Raw genomic sequence first — 12,416 nt, forward strand, 5'->3', positions numbered from 1 at the left:
AAGAATAAGTATCAAATGTAACAAAAATTCCAGTAAACAGGAAAACACACTATCTTCCATTTGCTACCAGAACTGCTTATTCACCTTATAGAACAGAGATGGCTAACTATTTTGGCCTTGAGTACTGCCCACATGCACATACAAAGTGTCAGGGACTGGACTGAGGATGAATGGTGGAAACGGCCTCCTCCCACCCCCACTCCTCGACCTTCCAGAGAAGAGGAAGACAGTATGGATTAACAATAGCAGTTTGCAGAAGGTTACGGCTCTGAGACAGAAGAGGGGCAAAGCTGGGAGATAATGGGAGAAGAGGAGGGGCGAGAAGCAGAGCCAGAGCAGCTGGCTGACACATTATCACTAGAAAGCATTCCTGACCCCCCCCCTTCTCCCAGAACCTGGTGAGCAGTGAAAATAGGAGAGCAGAGAGTGAAGAGGCAAATGGCCTGGTGCTGTTGACAACTGAGAAGAGAAGGGGGTGGCGCTTACTCAGTGTGATGGCCTGGGAATCCGATTCAGAGGCTGAACTGGAGGAATCCCAGCCTGCACAGGAGTCCCCGCCTCCAGGGCCGGCTGAACTGGGGCAGGGCCTTGATTCTGAAGCGCCTGCACCTGTGCCGGATCCTCAGGAGCAGGCACCAGGTGAATCCACTCTGGCTCCGGAGGTGGTTGAGGACACAGTGCCTACAGGTGCGCCTCTCCCAGCCCTGTCAGGGGAAGGTGAGTCTCCCCCTGGGTCCAGTAACCCTCCAGCCTCTCCTGAGCTGCAGAGGCACAGGGTAGAGAGGCGGAGGGAACTGGTTTCTCCCAGGAGGAGTGCTCGCCTTAAGGCCAGGAGAGGCGGGTCTCCTGGGGGCCAGGACCGCCCCTGGCCTCAGAGAATATAAAGGCCAGTCAGCCCGGTCCCAGGTTGCGGGAGCAACGTCGTTGAAGAGCTATTTCGGCCAGCACCCAGTCCTGTTCCCCCAGAGTTCCTGTCCTTGCCCGGCTCCTCGCTCTGGACCCCGCTTTGCCCGTGGAGGACTGTCTGCCGACCCTCGACTCAGGTCCTGGACCTCGCCCCACGGTAACCTCCCCCCGGGACCAGCACACTCAGAGCAACATCAATACTCCTAGAGGCAGCATTTCTAAGCCTCTCTCTGTGAATATTGAATAAAAGACTTGGTAAGAGCTTATTGTGTATCTATTATTGGCAGCCTACTGGGGGGGGGGGGAGGATCGGATTCCATGAAGCCTGACACAAAGAGGCACAGACTGTTTTCTCAAGCAATATTAGGAGCTGATTCAAACAATTAAGCGATACCAAATGTCTCCTTTATTGCTATACACAAGCTAGGCCAAATCCAGCAGCAGCATGGTATCTTATCCAGTGCTCATTTTTAAAAAAGAAAAAATGGTGCTGGTACTCACCATGAAGTTGGCACAGCAAACGCCACATTTAACATTGGGGGGGGGATATGTGCCGGTACTACATGCGCTTGAGTACCCCCATTAAAATAGCACTGAATCCACAAATAATGGAAAACAGGGAGCCTGCTCACTGTTCTTTTTTAAAAAACTAAAAACAACAACAACAAATCCTAACACAATAAAATCATGTATAATAGAGCACTGGAGTGGGGAAAATTCCCAACTGCTTCCTCAATTAAAATATAATTATAATATTAAAACAGAAAACATTACTGCAATGGCTGGACAATGTTGCAAGACACAAAACAGGACCAAGATCCACCAAATCCAAACTCTTTCATGCTGGAAAATTCCAGTGTTAGTATAATAAATTGGGAACAGGTTAGTCTAAAATGTCAAGATTTAAACATCAAGCAAAAAGTTCTGCAAATGGTATTAAGAAAATGTTTGAAAACAAGGAGCCATTTCGCAGCTAATGTGCTCTTGTTTTTCCTGTCGCACAATAAGATCTGATAACATTATTTCAGCTTCAACAAAAGCAAAATTCATGGACTTGCCAAGCTTTGTTCTTGAACAACCATTAATGGTGCAAAATACAGCACTTTCCCAGCAATAATTCCCAGTTGCCAAAACATCTGCAGTTGAATGATTGAAAAACATCCAGGTGGATTTGTTTAATGAGTGAAGAGCAATTATACTGTATGTAAAGAAACAGTAATTACTGACGGACTCGTATGAATAGGCTCTGCAGGGACAGGTTCTGTTTTACCAACGAAATGCCAGAAGGCAGCCAAAGAAGAAAACTTTAAAAATTTCTTCCTAGGCATCCCAACATTTGCTTTGACACGTGTGCATTTAGTGGGTTTGCAATGTGTACATTCAGTTGTGTAAGCAAAGAGCTTATCAGAAACTTAGCTTAATATACCTTATTTTTTTTAATGCCAATTTGCTTGTTAGCCAGCAAATATGAACTGCTAATCCCCAGGTCATTTAAAGCCTTGGTTACAAGTGGTGGACTTCATTATTTATGAAGGTTTACTGTACATGCAAGCTGCTAGGCAGTTTCAATTTGACCCATTCGCTTATGCAGAGCCAATGCTTTGGGGGGGAACCCGCTGATTTTGATTGGCCATAGACAAGTTATGCGGGGGACTTGGGAAGACAAAAGGTATGCAAATGATAAACCAGATAATCATGAAACAATCTAGATTTAAAAAACTGCAGCCTTGCAAGACAAATATTAGGTAAAGGGACCCCTGACCATTAGGTCCAGTCGTGACCGACTCTGGGGTTGCGGCGCTCATCTCGCTTTATTGGCCGAGGGAGCCGGCGTACAGCATCCAGGTCATGTGGCCGGCATGACTAAGCCGCTTCTGGAGAACCAGAGCAGGGCACGGAAACTCCATTTACCTTCCCGCCAGAGCGGTACCTATTTATCTACTTGCACTTTGACGTGCTTTTGAACTGCTAGGTTGGCAGGAGCAGGGACCGAACAACGGGAGCTCATCCCGTCGCGGGGATTCAAACCGCCGACCTTCTGATCGGCAAGTCCTAGGCTCTGTGGTTTATTTTTATTTTTTTCATATAATATTTATTGGAATTTTACAAAAACATCAGTTTACAAAATACAAAAAAGAACATATGAAAAGAACAAAATAAAAAAAACCTTAAAAAAATACATAAAAAAGAAAAAATACAAATAAAAATACAATATACAAAAAACGAATAGGTAAAAGAGAATTAAAAACAAATCCATTTTTTATAACTTTATGCTCATTAACTTGTTTCCTTGACCTCCTCACACCTCCCCTTTTTGTCTTCCCATTTAGATAATCAAATCAGCAAATCCTTACCCTCTTTCATTTATCTTAACTCTATATCTTAACATATTATAACTCTATATTTTCATCCATTATCAATTCATTTTTGCATATTCTTATTAACTTTGTTGCTAATACCCCCTATTCAATCCAATCATCATTTTAACATTCATTAATTTTACAATATTTCTGTAGATAGTCTTTAAATTTCTTCCAATCTTCTTCCACCAACTCTTTTCCCTGGTCTCGGATTCTGCCAGTCATTTCCGCCAGTTCCATATAGTCCATCACCTTCATCTGCCACTCTTCCAGGGTGGGTAAATCTTGTGTCTTCCAATACTTTGCAATCAGTATTCTTGCTGCTGTTGTTGCGTACATAAAGAAAGTTCTGTCCTTCTTTGGCACCAATTGGCCGACTATGCCCAGGAGAAAGGCCTCTGGTTTCTTCAGGAAGGTATATTTAAATACCTTTTTCATTTCATTATAGATCATCTCCCAGAAAGCCTTAATCTTTGGGCACGTCCACCAAAGGTGAAAGAATGTACCTTCATTTTCTTTACATTTCCAACATTTGTTATCAGGCAAATGATATATTTTTGCAAGCTTGACTGGTGTCATGTACCACCTATATATCATTTTCATAATATTCTCTCTTAAGGCATTACATGCCGTGAATTTCATACCGGTGGTCCACAACTGTTCCCAGTCAGCAAACATAATGTTATGACCAATATCTTGTGCCCATTTAATCATTGCAGATTTAACCATTTCATCCTGCGTATTCCATTTTAACAGCAAGTTATACATTCTTGAAAGTATCTTAGTTTTGGGATCTAACAGTTCTGTTTCCAATTTTGATTTTTCCACCTGGAAGCCAATTTTTTTGTCCAAATTATAGGCCTCTCTTATTTGATAATAATGAAGCCAGTCTCGCACTTTATCTTTTAATTTCTCAAAACTCTGCAATTTCAATTTCTCTCCTTCTTGTTCCAATATTTCCCAATATTTCGGCCATTTGGCCTCCATATTGAGCTTTTTCTGAGCCTTCACTTCCATTGGTGACAACCACCTTGGGGTTTTATTTTCCAATAAGTCTTTGTATCTTATCCAGACATTGAACAATGCTTTCCTGACAATATGGTTTTTAAATGCTTTATGTACTTTAACCTTGTCATACCACAAATATGCATGCCACCCAAAAACATTATTAAAACCTTCCAAATCCAAAATGTCTGTGTTCTCAAGAAGCAGCCAATCTTTCAACCAGCAGAATGCTGCTGATTCATAGTAAAGTTTAAGGTCTGGCAGGGCAAATCCGCCTCTTTCCTTTGCATCAGTTAATATTTTAAATTTTATTCTGGGCTTCTTGCCCTGCCAGACAAATCTAGAAATGTCTCTCTGCCACTTCTTGAAACAGTCCATCTTGTCCAAAATTTGCAATGATTGAAACAGAAATAACATTTTTGGCAATACATTCATCTTTATAGCTGCAATTCGACCCAACAAGGAAAGCTTCAAATTTGACCATATTTCTAAGTCTTTTTTCACTTCTGTCCAACATTTCTCATAGTTATCTTTAAATAAATTTAAGTTCTTAGCAGTCATATTAACCCCCAGATATTTTACTTTCTTAACTAATGTTAAACCTGTCTCCTTCTGAAACCTCTGTTTCTCAATCGGTGTTAAATTTTTCTCAAGAACTTTAGTTTTTGACTTGTTCAGCTTAAATCCTGCCACATGACCAAATTCTTGAATCAGTTCTAATACTCTTTTCGTACTAGATTCTGGCTCCTGTAACGTCAAAACTAGGTCATCTGCAAAAGCTTTCAATTTGCATTGTTTGGCTCCGACCTGGATGCCTTTAATCAGACGGTCCCTTCTAATCATATTTAGCAAAACCTCCAGGACCAAAATAAAAAGCAATGGGGAAATTGGGCAGCCTTGTCGTGTACCTTTCTCTATCTTAAATTCCTCTGTCATCACATTATTGACTATTAGCTTAGCCTTTTGTTCTGAGTAAATTGCACTTATACCATTTTCAAACCCTTGACCCACCCCCATCCCCTGGAGATTTTTCTTCATATAATTCCAAGAAATATTATCAAAGGCTTTCTCCGCATCTATGAAAATTAAAACTGCTTTAGTGTTAATGTTCACTTGCAACTTCTCCAAAATGTTGATTATGTTCCTCATGTTGTCAGACAAGTGCCTACCTGGGAGAAAGCCAGCTTGGTCCTTATGTATCTCTTCCACTAATACTTTTTTTAATCTATTAGCCAAAATATCAGCAAATATTTTGTAATCCACATTGAGCAGGGATATGGGGCGGTAGTTCTTAAGTTGTGTCTTTTCCGACTCAGTTTTCAGTATAAGTGTAATATAAGCTTCCTTCCACGACTCTGGCGCTTTTTCCCCTCCAAAATTTCATTACAAACCTCCTTTAGTGGCTGAATTAACCAATCCTTCAAAGATCTATAATATTTTGAGGTTAAACCATCCGGCCCTGGAGATTTACCCAACTGCATATTCTGAATGGCACCTTCTACCTCCTGTTCTGTAATTTTATGGTTCAGCATTATCTTGTTTTCCTGAGAGATTTTTTGTAATCCATTTGTTTTTAAAAATTGGTCTATATCAAACTCTTTCTGAGGCCCTTGTGTATATAACTGTTTAAAATACCTCTGGAAGCATTTTCTAATCTCCACTGGATTCTGAATGTTCTTTCCTTCCACTTCCAAATTAGTGATAGTATTGAGCTTTTGTCTTTTTTTCATTTGCCAAGCTAACAATTTTCCACATTTATTAGCCGATTCAAATGTCTTTTGTCTCATTTGTTTAATTTTCCATTCAATTTCCTGGTTCATCATCTTCATATATTGCACTTGATATAACTTTATGTCTCTCAGAATCTCTTGTGACTTTGCTTTCGCTCTTAGTTTCTTCTCACCCTCTTTTATTTTTTCCAAAATTTTATCTTTTTTTTCATTTTGGGCTCTCTTCTTTATTGTATTCTGTTGGATCAGAAACCCCCTCATAACTGCTTTACTTGCGTCCCAGATTATTCTTTTTTTAATAATAGTATTCAAATTTATCTCAAAATAGTCTCTCAAGGTTTTTTGGGCCTTCTTAACAACCTCTTGATCTCTAAATAAGGTGTCATTCATCCTCCATCTGAAGGAACCGATTGGTGTTAGTTTCATCTCCATTTTCACAGCATTATGGTCAGAGCAAGTTTTTGGGCAAATTTCCACTTTTCGAGTTTTAGGTGCCAGTCCTCTAGTTATCCATATTTGGTCAATTCTAGTCCATGTCATTTTGGCTTCAGAAAAGAATGTTCCCTCTCTTCCTAAGGGGTTCTTAATTCTCCAAATATCAATCAAGTCCATATTGTCAGTCAGTTCAAAAAAGGTTTTTGGTAGTCTGCCATCTTTAGTTACAATCTGTCTCTGCGACTTGTCCATATTTGTAGATACCACTCCATTCATATCTCCCATCATGATAATGTTGTAATCCATGTAGTCTAACAATGTCTCATGCAATTTCTTAAAAAATTCAGATTTCCCCTCATTTGGTGCATAAACTCCTACTATTAAAAATTTTTCTCCTTGTGATTGAATTTCGATTGCCACAAATCTTCCTTGATCATCTTTAAAAACAAATTTCGGTGATAGGCTCTCTTTGGCATAAATTACAACTCCTCTCTTTTTAACCTTATCCAATGAAATAAACTCTTGACCCAATCTTTTATTAATCAATACTTTCCTGTGTAGCCTTATCACATGTGTTTCCTGTAAACAAATTAAGTCCAACTGTTCCTTTTTCAATAAATGAAAGACTTTCCTCCTCTTCTCCGGGGAGTTAAATCCATGAATGTTCCAACTTAGCAATTGCAGAGACATTGTGTAATTATTCTACTTTCCTCCAACTGCTCCCAGTAGTTCCTCTTGTTCTGACGGTGGTATCACTTTTGCTGGTTTGTCCGATCCCAAAGATGGTGGTGCTATGTCTAAAACTCCTGGTTTTAAGGCTCTTAACTCTTCTAAAGCTTCTTTCTGCAGGTCTTCTTCGTGGTCTCTCAGAAATTTTTCCTTGTCTTCCACTGATCTTATTTTAAATTTTTTCCCTTTAAATGTAAAGGATAGGCCCTGGGGGAATTCCCACCTAAAAACAATTCTGTTTCTTCTCAGCAGGGCCACCAAATCTCTGTAGTTAGTTCTAAGATCCAGTAAATATTTCGGGATATCCTTAAAAATCTCCACTCTTGAATCATTTATTTCCAAGCTTTTCTGGTAGTGCAGACTCAGTATTTTATCTCTCTCTTCTTTCGTTCGGAGGGTGACCAAACAGTCTCTCACCCTGTTCTTTCTCCCTCCTCTTCCAAGTCTGAAAGCACTCACTATCTTGAAGTCTTGATTAGCATCCAAGTTCCAAAATTTTGCAAATTCCTGCTCAAGGTTATCTTTTTCAAGTTCCGGTACCGCCCTGATCCTCAAATTAGTCTGTTTCTCCCTCAGTTCAATCATAGACAGAAGCGACTGATGGTCCCCGAGCTGTTTGCGCATCGGTTTTATTTCTTCCTCTACTGCCGCTGCTTTTTCTTTTGCTTCCTCAGCTGTCTTTCGATTAGAGCCAGATTCTTGCAACAATTTTTCAATAGATTCTGTATTGGAATTCACCTTCTGTCCCAAGCTATTAATACTAACAGTATTCTGGTCAATTTTAGTTGTTTGTTCAGTAACTTGTTTACTTAGGCTTTCCAATTTTTCATAAATTTTGCTTAGTGCCGAAGTGAATCCCTCTTCTGAGGCCATTACTTTTAACCCAGCTTGTGCAGTATCTTCCCCCTGTGTCACAGGAGGGCCGGGAACAGATGGTCTACGCTGCTGGGATGCTGCACTAGGCTGCTGCACTCTAACCTTGCCGGATCTTGTTTTTTCATTCATCACACTTTGTCTATGAGTCAAGGTCAATCCCACGGTAAAAGCTTGCAATGGAAATTCCCCAGAGTTAAGAGTTAAGAATGGAAAAATCCCCCAGCTGGGTGTATAGTTTCAATGTTCCTCTAGGGGGACACTGTAGCAGTCATTAAAGTTACAATAAAATGTCTTTTCCAACTTTCCAAAGTCCCCCTCAGCAAAGCAGGCAACAGTTTCAAATCCAGAGAAGACTTTAACATATATCTCTTCTGCAGAGTTAACCATTAAAAAGTTACATTGTCCATAAGTAGTGCGACTCTCAGTGCAACAATTCTAACAATCCTTGAAGTCCGTTCCCAGGAATTAGGTGGTGGTCTCTATTCCCTTTTCCTTTCTTTTGCAGGCAAAAAAGTCACTTTCCCCTCCTCCCCCCCCCCTCCTGCAACCTGGGGAGGGAGTTCTTTTACTTTGATGTTCAGATTTGGAGCTTTGAAGCACCGCTCTCCAGGTCTTAGCTCAGAGAGTCTTTGCTTTGATCTGTATACAGAAAGGAAGGCGGACTTCCTGTTTACACCTTCCCGCTTCAGTGCCAAATCAATCCCTTTTTTCTCCTTTTAGTCCCAGATCTTAAGCTTCACCTACTCACGGGTAGTTGTTTAGCAGCCGAATTGTCACAGGAAAAAGGTCAGCGCTCTCTGGCAACAGCTGTGCGGCTTCACCCCACGGAAAGAGCAATTGACTCTCAGCACCACGCCAAGCTCCCGTTACGCTCCGGAGCCCCTTGCGGGGTTCCTTCGCAAATCCGGGGGGCGCTAAAGGTGCCCGCCGAGTCCCACGTTCACAGGCTTCTCCTGCCTGTGATTTTTGAAAGGGTCTCCGCTTCGCCGTAGCGGACAGACCTGGTTTCCACGGAGCTTCTCCCTCCAGACTAGAAGGAGACCGCCATTGCCGTTGGCGCCACCTCCAGAAGTGGTCCTAGGCTCTGTGGTTTAACCCACAACGCCACCCACGTCCCTACACCAAACAGGGCATACCACCCCAGACCATGGTCAGTGATGATGAGAGCTGTAGTCAAGGAACATCTGCAGGGACACAGATTCCCCAACAGATTCTGCACAACCGATCAAAGCATATTCTATTTTTCATGGAACCACACGCTGCATCTATTATAATAAGAGGTGGAGGTAGATGAGCTCAGGAAGCCCATTTTTAAGCTGTGCCTATAATATAACAGCTACTCCAGAAAGAAGTAAGGAACAAAAATACACAGCAAAGGATACCTAAAATAATAATAAGATCATAAACATAAACATGTAAAAAAGAGTGCTTAGTATGAAGGTTTGGCATCATACTAACAAAGTTTCCTTACCTATACCGGTGTTTATAGCCAAGAGGCCCAAGTTTGCCAAGTTTTCTTGATAGAGAATTGGATTCGTTTTCTGGCATTCTGTATCAGTTTTAAAAATAAGTTAATTAAATATGGTACAAAGCTATGCAAGAGAACATAGACTGTCTGCAGGCTTCTCTAAGTGACAACCCTATTACAGGCAATTTTATAAGACTGAAGATCTGCAGCTAGAGGGAAACCCACTATATTTGTTCTTTTCCTATTTAAACAAATACTCCAATTTTTTTATTGTCATCCTTTTTAAAGCTAGAGAAACATGACCAGGAAGATGTAGTTATGCTTACATTCTGTTGATCAGTACCAACCTAAGTCATAAATGATTTCAAGAGAGCACAAGCACAAGTAACTTTCTAAGATGAACATTACTTCAAAGTGTATGCTCTGGAATTTAAAGCTTTTTGCTCCATTGGACGGTAAGCTGTATCTAAACAGAACATAAATACTAAAACAGTGCATTGAGATCCCACGGCTGAAAAGTTGTATATTAAGACTTCTACAAATATGGGGCACAATTCAGTCAAAGTTAAAAACGTCAGTGTTAATAACTTTACAATGCTGCAGTCCTGCACACAGTTATCCCTAGGTAAGTCCCATTGATATCAACAAGACTCAAGTACAGGTAATTTATGTGCTGGATTGCTTCAGATTCTGCCTACCACACTGATCTCAAGAGCATTTGCACGAAGACCGAGACTTTACTGATTCTATGAAACTAAGAAAAACCCTTCCTATATCTGTCTCATGAAAGTTCTGAGAAGTTTCACAAATTCTATCTCTTGAAATTATGTAATATGCATAATAGAATATTTCACCCACTAGGTGGGGCCACACCATTTTTCAATGCTATAGGTACTATTTGCTTGTAGGGCTTTATAACAGAGATTAAAAACTAGCTGTTCAGAGGAGCAAGCTGGGAGCTGCTCTCTCTAGTTTTAGTGAAACAAGTAAGATCTTCACAGTAACAACATGTATAGGTGCACAATGGAGCTTCTTTAGTTTCAGATGGCACTTAATGAGTGTGAGCGAGGGTGGGAAACATTTTTCAGCCTGAAGGTCCTATTCCCTTGCCCCTAGGGGGCTGCATATCACTGGTGAGAGGAGTTGGAGGCAAATCACAGAATTGGAGAGTTGGAAGTGACCCCAAGGTTCCCTAGTCCAACCAACCTCTTGCAATGCAGGAATCGCAACTAAAGCATCCATGACAGATGGCCATCCAACCTCTGCTTAATAAACTTCCAGTGAAGGAGAGTCCACAACCTCCCAAGGGAGACCGTTCCACTGTCCATCATTGCGGGCAGAGCAATGGATGTGTTTCTTACAAAAACCAGTAGTGTGCACAGACACCTTTCTCCATCCAGACAAGCAAGAGGGATCATCACAGTTCAAGGAGATATTCCAACTACGTGGAATCACAAGGAGGGACATGAAACAGGACTATTGAGGGTGGCAGCTTGGGGAGGGGCATTGTCTAGGGAGACACCTGATCGCTGGATAGAGAGGTCGGGGGAGGCCTGCATTTATTATTAGTGTTATTTCTTATTATTTCAATTTATATAATGCCCTTTATACAAAGATCCCAGGGTGGTGTGCAACAATAAAAACACATTACAGAACTTCAATGATAAACACATAATAAAAAGCATACTGGCAGACAGCCTAATAATAAAAGAGACACAGGTCAAGGATTATTTAACAGCCATAGGCCTGAGTAAAAAGGAATGTTTTTGCCTGGCGCTTAAGACAGGTAATGATGGTGCCAGGTGAGCTGCTCTGGGGAGAGCATTCCACAGTTGGGGAGCCACCCAGAAAAGGTCCATTCGACACTAATCTTGAGGTTCCCTGAACCGCAGCTGGAACCTCAAGATAGGTTTCATTCAGAATGAAAGATGCCACACAAAATGAAGGGAGATGTTATAATGAAGGAAGAAAAGTATGTCGGCTTGGTATGTAAAGGTAAAGGTAAAGGGACCCCTGACCATTAGGTCCAGTTGTGACCGACTCTGGGGTTGCGGCGCTCATCTCGCTTTATTGGCCGAGGGAGCCGGCGTACAGCTTCCGGGTCATGTGGCCAGCATGACTAAGCCGCTTCTGGCGAACCAGAGCAGCGCACGGAAACACTGTTTACCTTCCCGCCGGAGCGGTACCTACTTATCTACTTGCACTTTGACGTGCTTTCGAACTGCTAGGTTGGCAGGAGCAGGGACTGAGAAACGGGAGCTCACCCCGTCACAGGGATTTGAACCGCCAACCTTCTGATCGGCAAGTCCTAGGCTCTGTGGTTTAGATCACAGTGCCACCCACGTGTAGACACACACACACACATATATATATATATATATATATATATATATATATATATATGTATAAATAACTGGTTGAAGATGTAATGGCCCTAATGATTATCAGAGCTATAAAAAAATGAAAGGAAAGAAAAATAATATTTTAAGGAAAACATGCTTCTCTTTTTTGCATTAAAAGTTCTTGCAAACCTCAGTCAAAGCAGACAAAGCTGTTAAGTGAAATTTGGGGTCAACTTTGCATGCTATGAGCAATACCAAAAGAGGTTGGCAGGACACAGCAACCTAGTAGCCACTTAAGACCAGGAAATGAGCCAGAATGGCAGTTAGTGATACAATTTTTAAAAATTATCACTCATCCTGTGAGCACACCAAGTCAACAAAATAAGTTGCACTGTAATTGCTTTTAAGTGTTTTCTTCCAGTATAAGTATGCTGGTTGAACTTCAGTGAGCCTTTTCCATTTGGTTGTTTAGACAGACAGCTTTTCTTCCATGAATGGAACCCTACCTCCTTTACCTCTGCAGCCCGCCTGCACACCCTGACAATCTGTTCCTGGGGGGTTGATG

General features: G+C 41.3%; 1 protein-coding gene across 5 annotated transcripts in view; it reads right to left on the reverse strand.

Moving 5' to 3' along the window:
* EPB41L4A (erythrocyte membrane protein band 4.1 like 4A) overlaps positions 1-12,416 on the reverse strand; it is a 106,560-nt gene that overhangs the window by 27,950 nt on the left and 66,194 nt on the right. For all 5 annotated transcript variants that reach the window (XR_014539786.1, XR_014539787.1, XM_083576838.1 and 2 more), the window contains exon 12: positions 9,513-9,590. Coding sequence is in view for 3 of the 5 variants with exons in the window: in XM_083576838.1 (XP_083432964.1) it covers positions 9,513-9,590 (78 nt within the window). In the remaining 2 variants the exon portion in view is untranslated. The remainder of the gene's footprint in view (positions 1-9,512; positions 9,591-12,416) is intronic.

Source organism: Podarcis filfolensis, assembly GCF_964270895.1.
Source record: "Podarcis filfolensis genome assembly, chromosome: 11".
Classification (NCBI taxonomy): domain Eukaryota; kingdom Metazoa; phylum Chordata; class Lepidosauria; order Squamata; family Lacertidae; genus Podarcis; species Podarcis filfolensis.